This window comes from Seriola aureovittata, chromosome 21 (genome assembly GCF_021018895.1).
Source record: "Seriola aureovittata isolate HTS-2021-v1 ecotype China chromosome 21, ASM2101889v1, whole genome shotgun sequence".
In the NCBI taxonomy this organism is placed as follows: Eukaryota; Metazoa; Chordata; class Actinopteri; order Carangiformes; family Carangidae; genus Seriola; species Seriola aureovittata.
In genome coordinates this window covers 6,319,834-6,343,386 of record NC_079384.1, presented here as the reverse complement: position 1 = coordinate 6,343,386, position 23,553 = coordinate 6,319,834, and the positions used below count along the sequence as shown (strand labels likewise).

Below are 23,553 nucleotides of genomic sequence, written 5' to 3'. Positions count from 1 at the left end.
TGGCAGGAACAGAAAATTCAGAAGTGGGCTCCCCAGATAAATAAATTCTCATAGGAACAATGACAAATAGTGTAGAGTTCACTTCAGACAGCATAACATTTGAATAATGGTTTAAAGTGATCAGGATATTTTTTGTGAAGTACAAAAAAGTTAACAATAAGTTGTCAGGTGCAATATAAATCATGGACATGGCTGTATGTATGTCGTGCACTCAGAATGTTACTCACATAAAAGTACAGAAGTATCAACAAAATTTACTTAAAATATCAGAAATTAAATTACTTCTTTAAGCTGCAATATGGCCCCTGAGATTCTTATGTCATTATATACAATGTTTTTGGATTGTCATTACCGATGCATTAAAGTGTGAGCGGGGCTAGTCGAGATGCAGCAAACTTTATCTGATAAGGTGGCCATATGGTTTGCATATTAAATCTAAATCTGCAGAGTAACAGCTAACTAAAGGGGTCAGGTAAATGTAGTGGAGAAAAAAGTACAGTATTCCCCACTGAAATATAGCGTTGCCTACACGTAGCATAAAATAGACATACTTAAGTGAAGTACAAGCACTTCAAAATTGTACAGTAAAGTACAGTACAGTACAGTAAATAAGTAAATGCATCTATCTAATAAAGCAAAATAAAAACAAATAAAATCTTTAAACTCTTAATGACTTTTTTTTTTTTTTTTTGTCAAACAACAACAGAAAACATTGTCCAGTAGTTGCACATCACTCCGTGTCGTTGATGTGTCCGCAGCAAAAAAGCCTGATACACGTCTTTTATCCAATGAAATCATCAAAACAATTCCTCGTGACAAGACTGAGCGTGTAATTGGCCAATAAACAGCTTTTTCCTCTAAATAGGCGGCTCTTATTTGAGTGACAGCTGTTGTGTCAAATCAATCACAAGCTTTCAGCAGCTCGACCAATAGAAATGGCCGAGAGGACGGTTCGACGTGTTACCATCAGCCAATCGTGATGGAGCTCAGAGTGACGCATCCTCCCATCAGCTGTTTTTGTTTTGCTGTGTGAATATTGAAAGTTAATAACACAATAATAACACTGTCGACTGACTGAAGAGAAACGGGGCTATTAAGGAGGTGTAATCGTCTGTCTTTTGTGCCGTTCAGACTCGGGATAGTTCACTCGGTGTGTGATGTGTGCCACCCGAGCTAGCCTGACCGGACATTCCTCTCCCTGAAGAGTGTGAGCGTGGCGCTTGGAGTCGGGGAGCAGAGGAGGGGAAGCGGGGATCGACCCGAGCCGAAGGCCTCCGACCTCGGTCAGCGAGAGGAGAGCGAATTTTGGCGGGTCGGATGGAGTCCCAGGACGCGCCGGACGGGCCCGGAGTGCACCGAGGCTTCATCTGTGCCTCGTTTAACCAGGACACCACGTAAGCGACCTGCGGGCCGGGCCCAGCATGAACTCAATCTCCTTGATGCACCTGACTATTGCATAATTGTTTTCATTCGCATTCACACCCAGTGGTTTCAATTTTTGTTACTTGTTCAAAAGAGCCCACGAGTAGACAGTTGTATGTGTGCGTTCAAAGCTTATGTATGCCTTATTAAAACTTCCAGATCAGTCCCTAACAACTGAAAGTGAAGTAGGCCACTGTGTTAATCTTCTAGGCCTGTTGCACATTAAACTACACAGTTAGCAACCAAACTTCTGGCTGTTGAGTAATAAGACACAGCTTAAGACAATGTACATATCAAAGTGTCTCATGCATGACTCCTGCTTACCTCCACCTTGAGGCATGACGACACTTAATATACAATAAATAATTAACATGCAACAGTGGGAGCCAATGAGTCATTTTTCTGAGGATAATTTTTTTTAAAGTTTCTGTGTCATTTTGTATGACTCCCCACTAATTTTGACCAATCATACATGTGCTGTAAATGTCAATTTTCTATTATTAGAGTATTAGGTAGTAAACTACAAATTAACAGATGAATTCAGCGCTGACTTCTTCTGTTACAGGTGTGTCTGCTTATACAAACATCTCCTCTGGCTCTGCTCATAAAACTAAGCAGGTGGCCAAACACTCAACCTGGCCTTATCTCTGTCATCCTGGGTTTTTTTGTTTTTTTTTCATCTTCAGCCATGATAAGATATGATGAGCTTCTTTGGGGCAATTTTAATGGAAGATGTGTAACAGCTGTGTTGTCTGAACAAGATAAGATAAACTGAAAGAAATCATGTCATATACCAAGCACCTCCTGGGATGAAGCAAAGCTTGGATCTGACCTGGTAACCACGTCTTATCAGTTGTAGCCATAGGCTGCCTTCAAGCTACCAGTACACCAATGACACTCATTCCACACGAATGACTTGAATGGAAACTAAGTGTCATAAGGCCGGTGGCATATAGCATCCTTTATATAGATTCCACCTCCTGGGTGTGTGCAGTATGCATGGATAATCATCTACTTTTAATCTTTTACTGACCATTCAGTCATTTGTTCTTGCACAAACAAACAAAAAGCTTTCTGGCATTATTTAACTGCACAAATAGTTGACTGTATTTGTATCAGTAAATCATTGGACAGTATTATTAAGGTATTTTACATCTAAACAGTGGCGGATGTGGTTGGTAAGATGGTCTTTGTTGTTTGTGTGTGTGGTTTTATTGTAGTTCTCTGTCAGTGGGCACCAAGACTGGCTACCGGCTCTTCTCAGTCACAGCTGTGGACAAACTGGACTGCATCCATGAGGGAGGTAGGAAGGGACCTGTTCTTTAGTCTCTTCTCTCAGCAACATTAAGTGTGTGATGCCACATGACAGCTCCCATATTGACCAAGTAGAATATACATGTTCGTGGGTGTATTTACAAAAGTCCTGTCATGCTCATAGTAAGTACACTGTGACAAACCAGCATCCCCTGCCTCAGATAACGTAACTGCTGAGTGACAGAAGTCTACATAGTATTATCTGAGCTGTGGTCAGGTTCACCTTGGTCATACAACAGTACAGACAGGCCACAGCATGTTTGCTCTGCTGCACACAGGGAGGTAAACACAGAGGAACGCTCAGTTTTCTAATCCTCAGCAGCTGCACTGAAAGAGAAAGAGTCAGTTTAAGGAAGTTTGAACTCAATAACCTTCTTTGCCTGGCAGTTTGTATTCATATGTAATTAAAGTGGATGGTAGTTAGCAAAATGCACTGTGTATAATAGCAGTGGAGCTGTTGAAGTGGGGGAGGTTGAATTGGAATTTAAGAGAAGAGGAAGAAGCGGGTGTATGAGCTTATAATTAAATTTCCATAGCTTTACTGCGTAGAAGTATCCAGCTGTATCCGATGTCTCTCTGTTGTCCCTCCCCTAGGTGAGTGTCCAGATGTGTACATAGTGGAGCGGCTGTTCTCCAGCAGTCTGGTGGTGGTGGTCAGCCTGTCCATGCCACGGCGGATGAACGTCTACCACTTCAAGAAGGGTACGGAGATTTGTAACTACAGCTACTCCAACAACATCCTCTCCGTCAGGCTGAACAGACAGGTAATAAACAGGAAGTAGCTCTCTCCACGCCTGCAATCCTCCTGGTTTGTGCTGTCTAATATATTTTCTCGTGCTAATCTCTGTGTCACTGTCACCTCAGCGGCTGGTGGTGTGCCTGGAGGAGTCGATCTACATCCACAATATCAAAGACATGAAACTACTCAAGACCCTGCTCAACACACCCACCAACCCCTCAGGTACACCTAAGCTGTTACACACACATCTGCATATAGATTGTATAGATGGTGTGTGCATTCGTTCCTATGGACTCTGACCATAATCTTGTTAATTGCTTCACTTTAAAGCAACATTATGTAATTTATGTAAGTTTCATTTACAGGATAATGGTAAAGTCTAAAACATAGTGGAGCAGTAGAAGAGTAATGTTAGTTGTAGATCAATATCTATCTATCTATACTTTGCTAACATTAGCCACCAGAAGCTACAGGTCACCCCAGACCAAGTAAGGCGGTAGCAGCGAAACCACACAGCTGATGCAAGATTAGTATAACTTGTCTGCTTCTGTCTGAGCTAGCTAGCACGGTTTTATGGACAGGCAACATTACTTAAATATTACTTAGCAATCTAGCAAAAAACACCTCTAAAAGTAAACTCAAAAAACATTACCTAGTGACTCACAACTTGCTCGGTTTTGAGACGTGTGTGTTCATATTCACATTTTGGGTGCAAAGAAAAGACCCAGTGTTTAAGGGAAAAGATCCAGCCCTGTTGGAGGCAAAGACACATAAATATACAAGTTTCTCTGACTTTGTTTCACTGTGCTGATGATTAGATAGATAATAAATATGTAGCTCCATTGTGAAGCAACTGGCAAGACAGGTGCAGTAGGAGTGTGAAGAGGAAGAAAAAGAAAACAAGGAAGAAAAACAAGGAAGAAAAAAAAGACAGAAAACAGCCTGAACTATCCTCTGTACTCCCTCGTAGGTCTGTGCGCTCTCTCCATCAACCACAGTAACTCCTACCTGGCGTACCCCGGCAATGCCACCATCGGAGAGATCACAATCTATGATGCCAACAACCTGGTGAGACTGCATTAAACTCTAACACAGCAACAATGGAAAAATTACAGCTGTTGTCATGTCACTTGAAAAGCCCGTTGGGAAAAGCAGCCCAGAGTTGATGTCACTAGAAAAAAACACTTGTTTGCCCTTTCAGAGCACTGTGACGCTGATTCAAGCCCATGACAGTCCCTTGGCAGCCCTCACCTTCAGTGCCTCTGGCACCAAACTGGCCAGCGCTTCAGAGAAGGTGAGGACTTGATTCCCTTTTATCCCTTGTTTTGTTTTATTTCCCTGCAGTCTAACTGTTTTCTGCTTCACAGGGCACGGTTATCAGAGTCTTCAGCATTCCTGAAGGACAGAGACTGTTTGAATTCCGGCGAGGGATGAAGAGGTTAGCGCTCCTTTTCATATAGTTAAATCAGAAACTATTAACAATCAAACTATGGATAGAGAATGAACAAGATGACCAAAAAAAAAGATTTTGCATGTGTTCAAGTCATCCATCCTTTTTTCAATAAAACATCATTTAATCTTAACTGTTACTGCCTGTTTTTGTTTCTTCTGTGTGTGTGTGTGTGTGTGTGTGTGTGTGTGTGTGTGTGTGTGTGTGTGTGTGTGTGTGTGTGTGTGTGTGTGTGTCAGATATGTTAGTATCAGTTCATTGTCCTTTAGTGCGGATGCCCAGTTCCTGTGTGCCTCCAGCAACACTGAGACGGTCCATATCTTTAAATTGGAGCAGCACAGCCCCAGGTAAACACTCAGCTCGGTTTGTTTCCACTTGATGAATGAAGTCAGTGATTTGTTTTCTGTAGATCAAAAAAATCAATTCACTGACTGACCAGCTTCAGTGTGCTGGTAATGATGATGTACTACTGATGTGGTTTTCGCTGGTACTTTCATCCAGGTCAAAATAAGATGTTTCTTTTAAAAAGGATTTTTTTTTTTATCTCTGGTAAAATGTTTTCCTTTTGAAGATTAACATTACATTTTTCATTTTGTATATGCTGTTTTCCAAAGCATCTTACAATGACATGGGATTTCTCTGTGTTGTCCTTTTCTGAACCTCTCATGGTTCAGGGAAGGACAATTCATCAAATGACCAGCACCCTCTGCTGTATTTCTGACGTAAAGCAACCCAGCAGCTTAAAAAAAAAAAAAGCCTTACTATGTAAAATTCAACTGGACAGAAAAAAAAACCCTCCAGTAATGATTTATTGATGTTGTTTTCCTTCCAGTCCAGAGGAGGAGTCTCCTACATGGTCAGCATATGTGGGTAAAATGTTCACAGCAGCCAGCACCTATCTGCCCACCCAGGTGTCCGACATGATGCATCAGGACAGAGCCTTCGCGACTGTACGACTCAACATGTTCGGCCTGAAGAACATCTGCGCCCTGGCAACGTAAGGCGCAGAGAGAGAGAGGGAAGGAGGGAGGGAGGGGGGGGGGGGGGGGGAGAGACAGAGCAGGTTCATTCACATCTCCTGTGTTTTGTTGGTCAGAATTCAGAAGCTCCCTCGCCTGCTGGTGGCGTCCTCAGACGGGTTTCTCTACATCTATAATGTGGATCCACAGGATGGAGGCGAGTGTGTCCTTGTCCAAAAACACAGGTGTGTGTGTGTGTCTTAATGGGCTGTATCACACATAAATATCTGCTTAAAGGTAGAATGATTTTTTTGTAGGTGTTGGGTGTTGTGATGTTGTTAAGTCTCAGTCTGCTCTGTTCCTGCAGGCTGTTTGACTCCAGTGAGGAGCAGGTGGAAGAGAAGGAAGAGGACAAACCAGAGGATGTCTCTCCCCAACCGCCCGGCCAATCATACGCTGCCACGGTGGCACTCCCTTCAACCCCACCCTCCTCCACCACTCTCATGGGTAGGCTAGTCCTAATCGTAAAACCTTTCCAACATGTAACACTGGCATCCTGAACTACTCACCAGCTACTCTTTAAACCTACTGTAGGCTACATATTTCTAGCCCCTACACTACACGTGTGATGTTTTAACGACTGCTGTTCTGCAACTCCTGAAACCTGCAAACACATGCAAATGCAAATAAAAGTGCCCTTAAGTAAGAGCTTACAATGTTATACAGGAAGTATTTCCTGAATATTAATCCTTTGGTTTAATTCTAACTTTAAAATGGTTCATACCTGGCAGATGAGAAATATCTGAAAGCAATCGCTGTAACCTCTCATTATAAAAAACAAAACAAAAAACAACCCACATTTTCAGCAGATGTTACATTATGAAGGTTATTTACAGTATTATCAGTATTATCTAATGCAGTTTAACAAGAGGATTATCAATAATATATTGAACTTAAAGATATAAATAGTAAATGGGACGATGAATTTAGAGGACTAGAGGTAAAAAAAAAAGTAATGTGTAAAGATGTCTTCTTCAGGGGAAGTGAAGAGTTACACTATAATCAGTGATTATCAGCTCATTAACTTCATCTAAAGCACCTATAATAGAGTTTGCTCAGGTTTTGTGAGTTTAATCTGAGCAGAAGCCTGTACATCAAAATCAAACCTGTCAACAAAAAAAAAAGCATAAAAAGCAGCTGATGCTAGAGGGACTTACAGAGGACACGAGGATGTTATCAGCAGCGGGAGGGAACAAAACCCATCTCTGCCTGTCCTCTTCTCTCCCCAGGCTACTCTGAGGACGGCGGAGCCCAGAAGGGCGAGGTCATCCCCGAGCATGAATTCGCCGAGGGCCCCGTCTGTCTTGATGACGAGAACGAGTTTCCACCAGTGGGCAACCAGAGTAACTGACCAAACCCCCGGTGAAACCCTCCCGTCCCTGCGTAACAATCAGACTCACTTGTTTCAAGCAGCGAGGATGGACAAAAATATTGCTGACGTGTTGAGACATTGTGGCACCCCCACCCTCCCACATGTACCCCTGCTGGCCTAGGGTCAAAACGTGCCAGAGTGCTACTTCCTGGTGTGTCTCTATTCTGCATCCCTCCCACTTTTTGTAATAAGGAAGAAATATGAAAAAAAAAAAAAAACACTAAAAAAAATGAGTGGAAGGTTCAAACATCATTAAAAAAAAACAACATTTTAAGCTGTTATCTTTAGACAGATTCAAAGCCTGTCTCAAGAGTCTCACAGTTAACTCCCATATTACACCATAAAAATTGTTAATACTTTTTAGAATAATGACATTGTTGTTGCACAATATTATAACGGTAGTAACCAGATGAGCAGGTGATTGGTCCAGCAGAGTATGACTGAGCAGACTGAATATACCACGGAGGAGACGACAGATGTTGTAGAGTAACTAGGCGCCAGATTCACAAAAATGCTCTAAAGAGAGAGATGAAGAAGTCACCAGAGAGGCAATTTTAGCAGCTTCTTATGAGCCAAAATGCAATTGATAATAATCAGAAAAAAGTAATAATTTTTTATGTACATGCCTTCTTTTTCTGTCACTTCCAAATCATCGGAAAATCTCTCATCAGGGCATTTTTGTCAGTCGTTGGGAGCTTATCAATGGGCATTAAATGCATCACACCTTAAGACAGGAGAGCAGCAGTTCACTCGAGAAAGGAAAAGATGTTATAAGTGTGAGACACTATTTAAATCACCTTACATGCAGTAAGCATTACATGACTTGTGGATGCGGCTGCGATATTAATCATGGTAGCGATAGATGAGACTAAAAACCTGCAGAGTCACATAAATGTGAAAAGCTTGATGACGAGCTGTACGTGACAAAGTTACAGGTCCGAGAATTTCAGTGATATCCTGAAGACCTTTTTATTTACGACACGATGCTGAATATGTTAACATGTAAGTCATAGTCATTTTTACTTTGATGTATTAAATATTCTTTTGCAAAAAAATGTTTTAAGTATTACACATCAACGCATAGACTTACCATGCGTAATTATATATTGAGGATTTTTACTGTGTGTATAATGTATATATAACATTTATATATAGTACTGTTGTAATAAGTAACATGGTAATACCGTTTCAGTTGCCAAAAGGTGGCACTGTTAGGACACCCTTACGCTGCATTGAGCTGTTCAGTACTGGACATTTACCACAGAGACTCATTAAAGCTGGGAAGTGATTCAACCTCTCTGCACTGTCTGGTTTTGATTTTAAGACGGCATGATTTACATCATGAATGTTTAAATCTCATCAAATGTTCAACAAAATAATAACAAAATGATGTATTTGTACCCTGAAACTCTAGTTGTTGAACAGTGTGTTTTTCTTATGTTTAATTACATCCCAACAAACTGATCTATAAACTGTGGCAAGAGTTGGTTTGATAGATCTTAGTTTCCTCAAATCATTAGAAATACTTCACCCTGACCTCCTCTCTGCCCCCTGACTAATGACAGAGTTTGGCCTCTTCTTCTCTTTGCTCTCTCTGCTTGTTTGCACATCTGGACGTTGAACCTCCCCAAACAACACATTCTACAAACAAACAGCTGAGCACATCCAAAGGAGATATTTGTCTCCACATCTGTTTGCTTCCATCTGTGCGCTTCTCTCTTGCCCTTTTGTGTGAGTGTTTCAGTGCGTCAGTTCCCGCCCCGTTGGCTGCGCGGGTGGCAGCGGCAAACAGCTTGTCCCGGGTCACAGCAGGGCGCTGCTGATTCGTCTGTGCTGTAGTCTGCTGCGGACGCAGACGTGTCGGTGGCAATGTCCCATAATAGCTCCTCCCTCCTGCGGGCGATCCTCTCTACTACTGCCTGGTATTCAGGTGTCCCAACCTCCAGGGGGGTTTCCTCGGCCTCATCACGCTCCAGGTCAAATATCAATGGTGTGTCATGGAGCTCCTGCCTTCCTGTTGCACCACCACATGACTCAGCTGCACCTGCAAGGGGACGGGGATGGTGTTTATTACATTTTAGCCCTTTGTGTCACATTTAAATGTTTTGCTTTGTGATAAATTGCAATATGAACTCGCCATGGACACATAGGATCTGTATTTGACTCGTACCTGTGATGTAGAAAGCTTTGTATTTCCCTGTTCGAACTGTCTGCAAGTCACCAAACTCCCCCGCAGCACCACTGTTAGGGTGGAAAAGAAACTGCAAAGAAAGAAGAAAAGAACTAATGTCTGAAACATTACCCCCACCGACACCATGAGGACAATTATTTATATACACCGAAGTAAGATTGACAACGAAAACTAGTCAGTACCTCATGCCCAGTCTGTTCACCATGCAGGAGGGTATTTGTGGCATCGATGCCGTCGTAACGTCTGTCTGAGGGAGGTGTTTCCCCTGCCAGAGACAGAAGAGTTGGGAAGATGTCCATACCACTGCAAGAGAGCATAAAGACATGTATAATGTTTTCTGTTAAGCTACTGGTATTTATGATAAACATTTTTCCTCGTCTCCAAAAGCATCTTCCTGCCTCGTGAACTAACAGTGTGTAAGCATGAGGGGGTTAGTGAGGACTCCTCATGTATAAGTACCACCTATACAATAAAGATAGCATTAGTATTAGATAGTGTTGGAGTCTCTCCGTATTGGTGAAATGGGAGCACCTAGTACCTGAGCAGGGCGGAGTTGGTGCTGTTTGCAGGGATCCTCCCGGGCCAATAGGCCACTGTCGGCACCCTGTGACCTCCTTCCCAGGTGGTCCGCTTAGCTGAGCCTCCACCTGACACACCAGCAAATCCTCAATTTAGGAAAAGGAGGATTCACAGTGATATGACGGACAGTACAATTATCAATACACACTTAAGCCAACCACCACGTGTGGGACGGACTTTAGGTTTCTAGTCACGCTCCTCTCCCTCCACTGCCACCTCTGTATATCTAAGCTTGTTCCTCTTATAGGCCATTTCTCCTGCCTCCCTCCCACGATACTTTCAGCTCCACACAATACACATCACTGTGTTTATAACCACAACACAAGATCTGGTCTTAGATTAGTGGTAGCTATCACCCGAGGGAGGTCAAGCTGTTTCTCTAAATCTACTCTTATTTGCCGATCCCTCCCTTAATTTAGCTGCCTTGCATCCTGCCTGTTCAAAGTGGCTTGCAGCCTGATTCATTAACTTGTTCAGCCTCATGAGTTTACCTGTTACTCCCACGGCTCCAGCTAGACACTTCAGCACTTGGTTAATTCTCCAGGTGTATCGACTTTGAGTCAGGATACTTTTACACCCTGAATGAGCCAAAGTGAAGCCATACCTGAACATAAAGGACACGTTGGGTCCTCGCCTATCCATTGGCTTGGATTTGGAGGGATGGAAGCACATAATAAGTTCCTCCTTGAATGAATCTAATCCTTCCAGCTGTCAAATTTTGAGATCATTTTGCGGCACATTAATGTTTTATTATCTGTCACCTTCCCCCACTGCCTTCAGAGTTGTTTCCACTCTGACGAGCCTATCTCTCTCCTGCTGCCGCCTTGACTTTACCTCCTCTAATGCTGCTTTTTTCTACTCTCCAAAATACCTTTCCATGCTATTTTCATAAAATAAATCTTCTCACCTGTCCATTTCAGCCCTTCCATTGCACCTATCAGATCTGAATTAACGTTTGCCCTAAGCCAATTTACTCTGACTTTCTGTCCATCACTCCTCTCTTTCCTTGGCCGCCTATTCTCATCACTCCCCCGCCCCTGTTGCTAGGTGCTACCTTTTGCTTCCTCCTCAGTGGCAGGGATGCTGATGTCCTGCAAGCTTTGGTTACTAGCCTGTCGCTGGAATCGGACCCGATTGATCTGATTGACTCAAAAGGACCCGATCAATGCAGGGTTCCTGTCCACTACCTCCCAAGCATGTTGTGTTTACAATATCACCAGCTACCAGCTAACACCATGTCAAAATAGGCAGCAAGCAACAGCCAAACGATCCCCCTCAGATACCTCACCTTAGCAGGTAACAAAGCATCCACAGGTGCCTGAATGCATTTTTCAGTGTCCCATGAAGTTTATTTTTTATACCTCTGCTTGTCTGCCACTTTCCCATGAAAGGTCCTACACTTCCTGCGTACTGGCACTTCTTTTCCCAAGGACCGTTGTCACCTAAACACAATGCACACACATGAGACTGTGATTATTTTCTATAACAACAATCAAACTTGTAGTGTAAAAAGAAAGACATAATCCATCCAGCGGTCTCACCAGTGAACCAGATGAGAGTATTGTTTTTGTCTGTGTCATCAGAAGCGCTCTTTACTGCCCCCACCAGGCCGTCCATCTCTCGCAGACTGGCACTGTACACTCTGCCGTCGTTTGGGTGGTGAGCAGCGGCTGGGGCACCTGGAGGGAGCGGGGGCGCCAGGGGAACATGCATGTGAGCCAACGCTATGTAAAGCAGATAGGGCTTTCCTCGCTCCCTGAAAAGACAACGAATAAAGTGTCGGACAGTTTATACAGACAAATGCTTCTTTGAATCAATATTTGCTCATAAGCAGATCTGTGTTAAAGCAAAAGGGCAAGCTCTTGACTAACAAAGTATCTACTCTCACACTAGTCTCCAAACATAGACCACCATTATCCCACAGTGCAGATTTCTTTTAGACATTTTGACTTGTCACAGCAACATGAGGAATAACATTAATAATAACAATCCTTTATATTAATCCTGGAGATAAACACTGTAATGGAAAGCCGCCATTATCAGTGTTATTAGTTACAGCTGTGCTTTTCCTGCTACCATGACATCATCACGTCTGCTCTGACAAAAGGCCTGTTAAACTCATGTCAACTCGCAGTCAAGCTCAGAAAAATAACGCAGAAAGCGTGAAATTCAGCCAATGATTTGAACAACATTGCGTTCCCCAGATGAAAACTTCATATTTGCCAACATGCAACACTGGCATCTAACACATAAAAGTGAAGTATACTGAACTATATTTTGTGTAAACGTGTTGGAAACAATTATATGTGACGTCCGTAGGGTATGAATGTGCACATTGGAGCAGGTTTCCTACATTAAAGGACCAGTGTGTAGGATTTAGTGCCATCTAGCGGTGAGGTTGCAGGTTGCAACCAACTGAATGCTCCTCTCCTCACCCCGCGCTTTCCAAGCATGAACGAGAAGCTACGGTGGCCTTCAATGTAAAAAGACAGCAGGCCCTCTCTAGAGCCAGTGTTTGGTTTGTCTGCTCTGACAGTAGAAACATGGCAGTGCAACAGGACAGGTTTCGTGGAAGAGGACCCCCTCCCTACAGAGACTCTATGCTATCGAAAACACAACAATCTGTAGTTTCAGGTGATTGAACACTGATGAAAACATAATTGACTTCCTGCCAAAATATCCCCTTACATCCTGCACACTGGTCCTTTAAAGTGAACGTTGCCATTTTGTTTTTCTTTGCAGGAATGTAAACTTTCTAGCATATCTGGAAAACAGCATTAGTCACTTTAAATGACCTCACTGAATAAAAGCCTGCATGCTGTTTCGTCTTGACAAACACATGACCGATACCCGCGGCATGAAGGCATGTTGTCTTTCACACACAGCTGCAAACAGCGGGGATCATCCCCTCCCCACCCTCCAGCCGCTCCAACACAAACACAAACACACTCACACACACACACTATCACACACACACACACACACACACACACACACACACACACACACACACACACATATACTTTATGCACTGTACTACTACCAGCATTCTCACCTCCATATAGGCAAATTAAGAAAGCTCCTATCTTCTTTCTGGAATATCAACAAACGGTGCAATTACAGTGAATAAGCCTGGAAGTGTGTATTTAGTTTTTATAATAATTAAAATGTTCTTCATATTAGTTTAACACCACAAAATAAAGCAAGATCAACAACTCGTTGACACATTAAATCGAAACTAATCAACTAAGGCACAAAGGCAGTACTTAGTGTAAGGCTATTATATTGGACTGTATTATACTGTATTGGTAGGTTATCCTGTTATCAATACAACACTAGGAATATAGGGTTGTATTAGCACAGCCCATGAAAACACTGACACCAACATGTGTAGCTTCAGCCTGCTATTCATCAGCTTATCTATACGAGCCACAGAATTTCACTATTTTCATTAAAACGCATAAAAGAATGTGATCACTGGGAATGGGGTGACATATAAACATGGAGGACACACAGATTGGTGGTCATCATTTTCCCAGCCTCTGGTCATATACCAATGCATTTGAAAGGCAATGAACCACAGGTGGGTACAAATGTTATTGCCTGCTGCTGATTTTCCTCCTAATGTTCCCTCCAATGAACCACAGTGAAGTGTCTTTGCTCAGAGCAGCTGAACACTGGCAAAAACAACTAGACTCTAAACAGTGTCAAAATCAGGGAGTTCTGCATGGAAACAGTGACAGACCAGACTATCTTTACTGACCTTGACTTTTACTTGCACTATTATAGCCTCCAAAATAAAGTTCATTGGTCCTGCCGTGATCGGGTTGCAGTGGACATTTTGAAAGATTCCCCAGTGTGTTTGGGTGTCTGCTTCTCTCTCTACAGAGACTTGACAGACCAGGTTTCTCTGGCTGCTGAGTCACTGGACAACACAACTGACAGAGAGAAGCTCAAACAAAGGTTGTACAACTATGCTCTGTTGCTATGTTATGTCTCAATGCTCACAAACTTATTTATACTGCAGCAGCCTGTCAAATATGAAATCCTTTTTATACTTTATGAATCTCTGCAGCTGTATTGTACCTTGCCTTGTGTATAATCCTGGTTGCAGCAGATTTGTATTGTTCTGTTAGTGTCCACAGGTTGAGCGGCTGCTCCACAATACTGCTGTTTTCAATCAGAGGAAGGCCAACTTTGGAGTAACAGCCTTCATGTGCGCTCCTCTTCAACCTTGAACATGAGAATAGCAGAGCATAATAACATACACATAATGGCATGTAAATAAATGATATGAGTGTGGGTGTGTATTTGTGTAAGTAAGGCTGTCGAGTGGTGAAAGGGTTTGGGATTAGTTAGGGAGGTGTAGGGATGTAGAGTGTGGTCTAATCAGAAAGGTAGTAAATTAAACTTCCTAACCTACATGTGCACTCACACTCACTCATCCTCGGTTTTTCCACAGATATGAAACTTTTACATCCTACACTTACGTTTCAATATTTCATGGTCTTGGAAAGTGCAGGGGAAAAAAAACCCCCAACATGGACAGAGGTAAACAGAACTGGTGAATTTGAATGTCAAATTCTAATACTTCTCAGCTACATCCATTTACAGTATTTTCTACCATTACTTATATTCCTATCAAACACACAAACTTTTTTGTGTTTTGCAATTCCCCTGGTAAAAATGTCATGCACTCAGTCTTCATTGTTTGAGAAATGTACATACAGAAACAAGTATGCACTTGAATGTCGAACAGAACAACATTTGTCTATAGAGAAAATTCAAATATGGTGTGAGAGTTTCATATTTGTTTGAGTAGGAGCACAGAGCCACACCTGAATACCTGAGGTCCAGGTGTGTCACACGGAAGACACTGGGGCAGGTTATATCCCGGTATGTCAGTACAGCCCATGTCGTTACTGTATGGAATACCTAAGTAGTAGTCAAAACCTGTCCAGCAAACAAGGACAAATGCAAATTCTGTAAGTGCTGATGAGGTTCAATTAGAAAGGACTAAGATCGATGTCATGGGGCCATACGTTTAGAAAGCGCAGAGATATCACTTTGTGTCACTTAAACATCACGGCTTGGAGTTGTGTCTTTGCAAAAAAAAACAGGAGGAAATGAATTTCACTCGGAAGGCATAATGCGCACGCCGTGAGCTTCACGCTGTCCTTCTACGATCACAGCATTCTCACAAGACACAGCTGCAGGAAGTTGATTATCTGGGCTGTTTTGTCTGTTCCCTGCGGCGAGGCCGATGGGACTCAAAGTGGCTGGAAAAGTCTGGAAAGACTGAATGACACCATAGCTCTGAACCTGAAAGCTGCTGCGCAATAGAAACGTAAGTATAGGTGCATGTGTTTTAGCTCCTATCTCAGTTCAATGTGTCATGTGCATCCTTCAACTGATCAATGGAATTAAATGATTACATGTTGTATTTGAATCAGCAATTCCTCTGTTGCTGATTGAATTTGTTGGTAGTGTATGTACATATAATCCATACATAATCTAATCTTATTTACACCTCACTGGCTGTAGCAGTTTCCTCATCTGGGTTACTGAGGTATAGATAACTTTATTTGTCTCTTATGTTTACAAAGGGTTGTTTGTTTGCACTGTAGGTTTACTAAAGGACACCAGAAGAGGCAACAGAAGCCACAGATCAACAATAAATGGATTTTTTAATTTGTCCATTCTTATACAGGTAAAGAAACATTCATACCTGAAACCAATCTCTATATTTTTGCTTTCGCTTGAAAAGAAGAGAGATTTTTTTCTTTCCTTGTGCAATGTTTGAACGAATTTTAACCAAATTTCACACAAAATCTTTCAGAAATGAGGCTGTGACAGTTCAGTTGGGTCCCGACAGATTCAAGCTCCCGCTTACCTCTGTTAGCTGGACCATATGGTCCGTTGTGGCCCAGATGCCATTTCCCGATCATGGCGGTGTAGTATCCCGCCTTCTGTAGTAGCTGGGGCAATGTCACCTCAGAGACAGGCAGGCCGGCCACAGAGCCCACTGCAAAGTTATGTGTCACCCCGTTTCTTAGGCCGTAGCGGCCTGTCAGGATGGCAGCTCGGGACGGGGAGCAGGTTGAGGCTGGGGAATGGAAATCTGTTAATCTAGAAAAAAAGAACAATGTTTTTATGGAGAAATGACACTCTACCTCGTTGACAGGAGGATATAGCATCTAAAATATATTGTTATTCATATATAACCTTTTCTGTGCCGTCTCACTCGTCATAGACTGAAACACCAACATCTTTCCAAACATAACCAGCTTTCATCACCTTAATGCTTTCACTTAAAAAGCAAAGGTATCACAGATCAAGTCAGTTAATAGGATTTACATCAGACGCTGATGATATGACATGGAAACATGATATGGTATTTAATAAATTCTCTACTTTAGTCCTTGCTCGGCCATCAGGTTGAGGTAAGGTGTGTTGTTTGTCTTCTCTTCAGGCCGGTTGGCATCCAGGTCACCCCAGCCTATATCATCTGCCAGTATGATGATAAAATTGGGCCTCTTACTGCCATTATCACCCCTGGCTCCATGTTGAGACATCGTGTGGAGCAGCAGTCCACACAGCAGCATCCCAGTCAGAAGAAACAGGGTGAAAGCCTCGGCCATTTTGGGTCAAAACCTGCCAAGTATCACATAGGTTTGAAGGGAGACCCGGTCAACTTGTAATACAAACTGACATCTGTGAAACACTTCTGTTTGATTTCTCAGCTCACTTTCGGTATTTAAAGACATTAAAACTATATTCAACCTGCTAAAGGAAGGGGTAGAGGGTGAATGTTGTTTGCACCTGAAACCAAATTGGTTCACATAATGATAAACAGCAACAGCCATTTACATCACCAACTAGCTCTATGTGTAACGTTAACATAAAGAAATGATGAGGTAAAGGTTTGAGGTCAGATTAAACTCCTGAATGCTAAGCTGTACCAGAGCCAGAAGTGCAGCTTTACTGGACGTTTCTATTGGAGAAATGCACAACACAATGAAGAGTTTTTCACAAAGCAACTCCAAACAGAACGAAGTGACCACACAACTCAAAATACATGTTACGGAAATCATTTAGAAACCTTTCATTAGTAAATCAAATTTCTTAAATGCCCCTGTAAACAAGAAACATGGTTCTTGATCGAGTCTAAATATTGATCAAACTAAACAGCATTCATAGTTGGAAGATAAAACAAAAAAGTGAATAATTCATTGGGAGTTGACGGTCCCATTAGATGTGACAGAGGTGACTGTCATTCCACCAGACTGTGGTAGAATATTTAGGTGTGGGGAGGTTGTGGAGTTGGTGAATTGGACAGTAAACGATGGCCGAATAGAAGTATCGCTGCCACATCATGTCAAAGTACAATCACTTGAAAAGGGGAAAGAAAAAAAAAAATCATACTGTACGATCAAAAGTCACTGCACAATGAGGATTGTAATAACAATGGTGGAATAATGAGAAGTGCAATAACCTGTAGAACTGACGCCAAACAGAGCGCAGCCTTTAATTAACATTAAACACACAAATTATATGTAGAAATTGTGTTTTGTTAAATGTTAAGACAATTAATCATTGTTTTTTTTTTTGTTTGTTTGTTTGTTTGTTTTTGCTTCAATGCACAGCAATACTCATCCACAATCTTTCTTTCTCTTTCTCTTTCACACACACACACCAGTCTGTGTCCAAACCCCCCCACACACAGTAAAAGGGAGCAGTCAGGGGTCTGCAGACGGATATGGGGGGAGGACTGGCTGTAACCAGATTCCCTTTATCCTGCTTCTCCCTGTGGGTGTCTGTTGGGAGGAGGGAGGGTGTTCATGAGAGCCAGCTTGTGTCAGGCAGCGCTCGCTTTAACGCGTGTCTGTGGAGTCTCCATGTGAGCGAATGTTTGTGTTCGTATACACGTAAAAAAAAAAAAATTAAATAAAAATGTGTACGGAGAGCTCAACCGTTAATTAACTGAAGTAGCGCGCGACACAAACGGGATTACAGGAGCAACAGTGAGGAGCGAAGGAAAGGAACCGTCTGAAACTAGCTACACACAGGTGAGCGACACTCCTGGAGCATCAACTGTCTCATTATAATCCAGTATCTTTGCTCTAGTTAAAGTCATGTTTTAGCGGGACTTACGTTCAACACGTCTTGAACTAAATATGTAGCTCAAACAGGCGACTTAAGGTACTTACGAGGTATCTGAGCAGTTATTAAAGTGGCATACCGACCACGTGAGCAGCAGTTAGACTAATGGTTGCGTCAGCCGAGGGGACGGAACCATATGGTTCCGAGCTATATGGTTCCGGGCCAAAATATTACCACTCACTCCCTCCACTGTTAATGAAAAAAAAAAATAAAGGTAACACATTGTCAATTTTAAAACAAATTCGTTATTTTAAAATTAACATGAACAAATTAAAACATTTAACATTGACTGACAGTGACTTCCAACCCCAAACATGCGGTTACATCGCGTTTGCGTTTTCCTTATTACACTAAAGGGAATGGTATGATGGAATTTAAAAATACTGTGATAATAGTTGCTTTCAATGAAACCACTTTTTTTGCAAACCGAAACGTTTTAATTATCATTAAGACTTAAAAGTGCTGTGCAAATGTAACTAGTATTCAAATTGCATTAGTACACTAATTACAGTCATTTGTCCACGGCAACTATTTTGCTTGTGCATATAGAAATATAGGTGTGCATGATGACACACTTTTGCCTGGTCAGCACAGCGATTTGCAAAATACAGCTCTATTAGATGCTAAAGTGACACAATACCATACAGAGCAGTTGTATTTTTGTAAACTTTACAGCAGGTTTAAGGAGACAGTAGTGCTTTTGTTGCATTGTATGACATGCAATATGAGAAGTCAGTAGCTGAAATAAAGAGTTTACGCTATGCTTAACATACCAGCACAGCTGCTATGAAGCCACCATCTATTGCGAAATTCGACAAAACTAGGGGGGAATATTACACAACACGTTTCTATCTCTGTATAACTAGGGGGTCAAACAAAATACACTGTAGATAATAAAACCAAACCTAGGTAGGTTGAGCCACTTGGGAAACTCTATACAGAATCCATCATGTATTCAGGTGTAGAAATGATCATTTGTTGATTCAAGCAGTGTTGCACAAGGGAAAAAGGTCAAACTAGATTAAAAAAACCTGTGATTTTAAGTTAACTAGTTTAATGGTGTGAAAGGCACCATGATGAGCACCAGGATTTAAGTGGATGAGGATTTATTTTATACTAAAAGCTGTAAAAGCTATGCACTCTTAACTTCTGTACAACTTGAGTGGCTCAGACTGGAACACCCTGCTGTGATTCAGTAAGCATCAGTTATGCAGAAGAAGAAAAAGTGTAGCTGCAAACGGGATGTGTTACCCTGCTTACTGAAAAGACTCCAAAGCAAAAGAGCTGACGGAGAGAAACTCCGAATAAAACAATTGCTGTAATTATTGATTAGGATCTGCCTTGTCCTCGACTCTGTGTCTGCACATGTCTTAAGAATATATTTTCTGTTTATGTGAGACAGAAATATTGTTTTGATGTGCAGCCACTCACTGTGAGTCCTAGTGAGTCCTTACTTTGCCAATCACTAAAAATACAATTTCTTTTTACAGTCATGGCACTGTGTGGAGCCAAGGGACTGCGTTTCTTGGGGCCCAACGTGTACCCAGAGGCTCCTGATGGAGGCTGGGGATGGGTGGTGGCTGTGGCCTTCTTCTTGGTGGAGGTTTTCACTTATGGCACCATCAAGATCTTTGGCATCTTCCTCCAGGACCTGATGGAGGAATTTGGAGAGACCAACAGTCGAGTCTCGTGGATTGTTTCCATCTGCGTGTTTGTGATGACTTTCAATGGTGAGTACAACAAGGGTGAGCGATCCTGCAAAAACAAAGTAGAGACTATAGACTGAAATGACAATGAAATTGATGGACTTAATGTACCACTGCCTACTCTTAACACCAGTTTGTCCACCATTGTTGCTCAGGGCCTCTCTCCTCTGTGATGACAAACCGCTTTGGGTTCCAACTTGTCGTCATGATTGGAGGATTGCTTATTTCCACGGGTACCATCGCCACCAGCTTTACCAACTCCATCAATCAAATGTACATCACCTATGGATTAGTTGCAGGTATGTAATTGATTTGTTGTTCCTTTGTCTCCCCTTTTGAACACCACATACTGCTATTATGTGCTGTGCTTGTCTATCTGAATTAGATCTTAAAAACTTGCATCTTTTCCGCTGCACAGGTCTGGGCTACTGTCTGACCTTCCTTCCCACTGTGACCATCCTTTCCAAATACTTCAGTCGTCGACGGGCTCTGGTCACAGCCGTGGCTTCCATGGGAGAGTCCCTGTCCATGTTTGCCCTGGCGCCAGGTGTGTGCAAGAGCTATACATTTAGACAAGTGTGAGGTTAGGGTTCAGGAAAACCGTCTATTGCAATGTGCATTCTTCAGATGAAGGATGAGGAGTAAAGTTTGACCCATATTAAAGGATAAATCTGGTTATACTCTATATTAGTTAGTTTTATTGATGAACACTCACTGATTAACTCCTCTTGACTCTTAGCCTTTTCTGCACTGAGGGACCATATTGGCTGGCGAAATACCATGGCAGTGATAGGAGCTTTGCAGAGCTCCATCATCATCTGTGGCGTTCTGCTTCGGCCAATCATTTTAAAACCCAGAGCGTCCCACGAGACAGAGACTGACAGATTGTCCTCAAGGGAACTGGATGTCCTCAGTGCACAGGAGAATGTAGAGGACATAAATCCAGAGGACTCTATGATGAACAAGACCTCACATGCACCAAATACCTCATCCAGTCTGGACAATGAGCCAACCAGAGGCTCTTTGAGCACCGGAGACTCTGGTGTTCAGTCTCTAAAGGACACAGATGACAGCAGCCCAGAGGAGAAGACTTTACTGCACAAAGAAGCAAGTTCAGAGACGGAGCAGAAATTTGCGGAAAGCAGTAAGGCAGAGATTAGAGAACCTGAAACTGAGGAGGGGAAAAAGAAGAAAGACGCAGAGAAACAAGGGATGAAAGATGAGGACAATAAATCGCGGGATGAAAGTCTATCTGCAAAGAATTCAAAACTTCTAGATTTCTCCATCCTCAGAGAGTGCAGCTTCATTTTATATTCTCTGTTTGGGCTGTTTGCCACACTCGGCTTCTTCGCCCCTCAACTCTACATCATTGAGCTGAGTGTGAGTCGCGGCGTGGAGCGGGACAGTGCCACCTACATGCTCTCCACCATGGCTGTGGCTGAAATCTTAGGTCGATTCTCCATTGGATGGATCCTGACACGTAAGCAGTTCAGGAAGAAGAAACTGCTTGTTCTTCTGGCATGTGTAATCATAATGACTGCGGATCTGGTGGGATTTACTTTGGTTACGGAGTTCTATGGCCTGGCTGTGTGCTGCGCTTTGTATGGCTTCTTTATGGGGACACTAGCATGCACCCACATCCCCATGCTGGCTGAGGATGATGTGGTGGGCATAGATAGGATGTCTTCGGCTGCTGGGGTCTACGTGTTCATACATAGCTTTGCTGGGCTGGCTGGACCCCCACTTGGAGGTAAGAGTTTTGTTTTAATCACAAGTTTATCTTCAGATCACACACACAGATGCTTATTTCATGATGACCAAAATATAATTTTGATCATATTAACACCATGTTTCCTACTTGACTGTATCTTGGTACAATGAACATACTGTATAATCAGAGTTTCAGGAGGTTTGTAGGGCTTTGTAATGAAATAGCTGTTGTGCTGTGTACTCCATCATTTTAGTTTTGCACTTCTGTTAATTTGAAGGACTTTCAAGAGACAAGATTCAAACAGAAAAATTGGTGCAGCAGAGAACAAGATACCTTGATTTTTAGTCCTTACTATGGGCCAAGCTCTGATACCACTGGATCCTACATCTCCCATAATGCAACTTGAAAGTGTCTCTCTTTAGACCCTCTCTATGCATATCTTGCCTAGATGACTCTGATGACATCACCATGACATCGTCAGGGTTATTTTCTCATTCCTTTAAAAAGCTCTCTAAAGAGTCAAAGACATTATACAACTGTTGAGTTGAGCAAACTGAACTTGATTTGTAAAGTTGCTAGAGTGCTCCTCTAATGCTTCCTTTTAACCTCTGCTCTGTCCCCAGGTGTGCTGGTGGATGTCACTAAGAACTACGGATCAGCCTTCTACTCGTGCGCAATCGGCATGGCTCTGAGTGCCGTGTTCCTGGGTTTGGTAAAACCTGCTAAGAGAGGATTACTCTGTAGGAAGAGAAACTCAAAACAACCTGAAGACATAGCTGAAAGGAATGAGGACTCAGAGGAACAGAGTGGAGAGCATAAACTGGACAGAACTGACGGTCCTCATGATTGCGCTAAAGCAGAAGTCATCTTGGATCGCAACCATGCAGGTGCCACAAGAGATGTCCAGGAGGTTATACGATTTGCTTGAGTTGATAACGCAGGATAAGGGTAATAAAAGGGTCAAGCCACACAGTGGATAAAAAGCTATTGAAAGACTACTGCTACCAGAGAGCTGAAGTGACACGAATACAATGAAGAAGACCATTATTAAGTGTTTAACATATGCCTCTGTAGATCTGGTTTTCTGAGAGCAATCTTGGGAACCTTTGGATCACAATATGTATGTAGCACTCTTGCCTTACATACCCAATGTACCAAACAGTGTTTTTACCAGAATCAGTACTGTTAAAATTCAAAAGAGTGACTAGCTTTTGATGTCATCCTGTTTTAACAGACAGTGGTATGAAATATTGCTGAAAGGTATGGACCTGTTCAAAATGGACCACGAGTGATGCAGTGTCTTAATGGAGGTGCCTTTAGATGTTCCAGAGAGAAGATGCACCGATTTAACACTGATAAACTAATTACCGACTGGCGATCAATACTGTAATGAAAGCCAGAAAAACTGTGAACCAAATGTAGCTGCACGAACACTAAATTGCACAGATCCTGTAACACCTGTTATAGAGAATGCATAAAGCTCAGGAGTATGTGATTAAAACTTTATTTTTAATCAAACTGTCGCCAAGCTGACAATGCACTGTGATATGAGATGTCAGACTCAAACTATTTTTGTAATGAAAATGTGTTCAATCACAATAAAGAAACAGTGACTTGAGCCTGTGAATTATGACTAATGGTTTCTTTTTGTAAACATTTACCTGGAAGAAACTGTTCACTGCAAAATATAATGAAGAAGAACAGATGCACTACAATAAGTTTCCACATATTAAAATACATGAACTTCAGAACTAATAGAAACTCAAACAGAAAGCTAAAAGGTGAGTTACTTGATTGGAACAAATATTTAAAGAGGATGAAAAGTCCACCAACCCAGCTCACCCCATGTTGATAGAATATTATAAATATATAATATATTAATAAAAG

The 23,553-nt window shown here is 42.2% G+C and overlaps 3 protein-coding genes across 7 annotated transcripts; 2 read left to right on the top strand and 1 right to left on the bottom strand.

The window, feature by feature from the left end:
- Window positions 1–979: 979 nt before the first annotated feature.
- On the top strand, window positions 980–8,609 carry LOC130161918 (WD repeat domain phosphoinositide-interacting protein 1-like). The gene is made up of 12 exons (XM_056365312.1): window positions 980–1,394; window positions 2,643–2,725; window positions 3,331–3,500; window positions 3,601–3,697; window positions 4,446–4,543; window positions 4,677–4,769; window positions 4,843–4,913; window positions 5,165–5,272; window positions 5,758–5,922; window positions 6,022–6,129; window positions 6,252–6,391; window positions 7,174–8,609. The coding sequence occupies exons 1-12, from the start codon at window positions 1,318–1,320 to the stop codon at window positions 7,293–7,295; spliced, it is 1,332 nt and encodes a 443-aa protein (XP_056221287.1). The 5' UTR covers window positions 980–1,317; the 3' UTR covers window positions 7,296–8,609.
- On the bottom strand, window positions 8,267–18,437 carry arsg (arylsulfatase G). Of its 2 annotated transcripts, none has more exons than XM_056365300.1 (11): window positions 18,241–18,437; window positions 16,501–16,740; window positions 15,980–16,215; window positions 14,925–15,039; window positions 14,173–14,319; window positions 11,628–11,842; window positions 11,448–11,528; window positions 10,046–10,154; window positions 9,690–9,810; window positions 9,487–9,577; window positions 8,267–9,360 (listed from the first exon to the last, which is right to left on the bottom strand). In XM_056365300.1, the coding sequence occupies exons 2-11, from the start codon at window positions 16,725–16,727 to the stop codon at window positions 9,065–9,067; spliced, it is 1,638 nt and encodes a 545-aa protein (XP_056221275.1). In that variant the 5' UTR covers window positions 16,728–16,740; window positions 18,241–18,437; the 3' UTR covers window positions 8,267–9,064. The 2 variants fall into 2 exon arrangements, with proteins under 2 accessions (XP_056221275.1, XP_056221274.1); XM_056365299.1 differs by having other exon boundaries at window positions 18,297–18,436.
- Window positions 13,989–23,293, top strand: LOC130161909 (monocarboxylate transporter 7-like). 4 transcript variants are annotated; one of them, XM_056365291.1, is made up of 8 exons: window positions 13,989–14,049; window positions 15,279–15,433; window positions 15,714–15,796; window positions 19,740–19,979; window positions 20,111–20,254; window positions 20,374–20,502; window positions 20,695–21,705; window positions 22,290–23,293. In XM_056365291.1, the coding sequence occupies exons 4-8, from the start codon at window positions 19,742–19,744 to the stop codon at window positions 22,592–22,594; spliced, it is 1,827 nt and encodes a 608-aa protein (XP_056221266.1). In that variant the 5' UTR covers window positions 13,989–14,049; window positions 15,279–15,433; window positions 15,714–15,796; window positions 19,740–19,741; the 3' UTR covers window positions 22,595–23,293. The 4 variants fall into 4 exon arrangements, with proteins under 4 accessions (XP_056221266.1, XP_056221264.1, XP_056221267.1 ...); XM_056365289.1 differs by lacking the exon at window positions 13,989–14,049 and having other exon boundaries at window positions 15,063–15,796; XM_056365292.1 differs by lacking the exons at window positions 13,989–14,049; window positions 15,279–15,433; window positions 15,714–15,796 and adding an exon at window positions 16,772–18,155 and having other exon boundaries at window positions 20,695–21,435.
- Window positions 23,294–23,553: the final 260 nt, after the last annotated feature.

Bases quoted from the DNA above. Each gene is read 5' to 3' on its own strand.
- arsg (XM_056365300.1), bottom strand. From the start codon at position 16,727: ATGGCCGAGGCTTTCACCCTGTTTCTTCTGACTGGGATGCTGCTGTGT. The intron at 9,578-9,689 runs GTACTGACTAGT...CTTTCTTTGCAG, and splicing joins GTGAACAGACTGGGCATGAG to TTTCTTTTCCACCCTAACAG. The intron at 9,361-9,486 runs GTACGAGTCAAA...GTCCCCTTGCAG, and splicing joins CAAAGCTTTCTACATCACAG to GTGCAGCTGAGTCATGTGGT.
- LOC130161918 (XM_056365312.1), top strand. From the start codon at position 1,318: ATGGAGTCCCAGGACGCGCCGGACGGGCCCGGAGTGCACCGAGGCTTC. The intron at 3,501-3,600 runs GTAATAAACAGG...CTGTCACCTCAG, and splicing joins CCGTCAGGCTGAACAGACAG to CGGCTGGTGGTGTGCCTGGA. The intron at 6,130-6,251 runs GTGTGTGTGTGT...CTGTTCCTGCAG, and splicing joins GTCCTTGTCCAAAAACACAG to GCTGTTTGACTCCAGTGAGG.
- LOC130161909 (XM_056365291.1), top strand. From the start codon at position 19,742: ATGGCACTGTGTGGAGCCAAGGGACTGCGTTTCTTGGGGCCCAACGTG. The intron at 20,255-20,373 runs GTATGTAATTGA...TCCGCTGCACAG, and splicing joins CACCTATGGATTAGTTGCAG to GTCTGGGCTACTGTCTGACC. The intron at 21,706-22,289 runs GTAAGAGTTTTG...CTCTGTCCCCAG, and splicing joins GGCTGGACCCCCACTTGGAG to GTGTGCTGGTGGATGTCACT.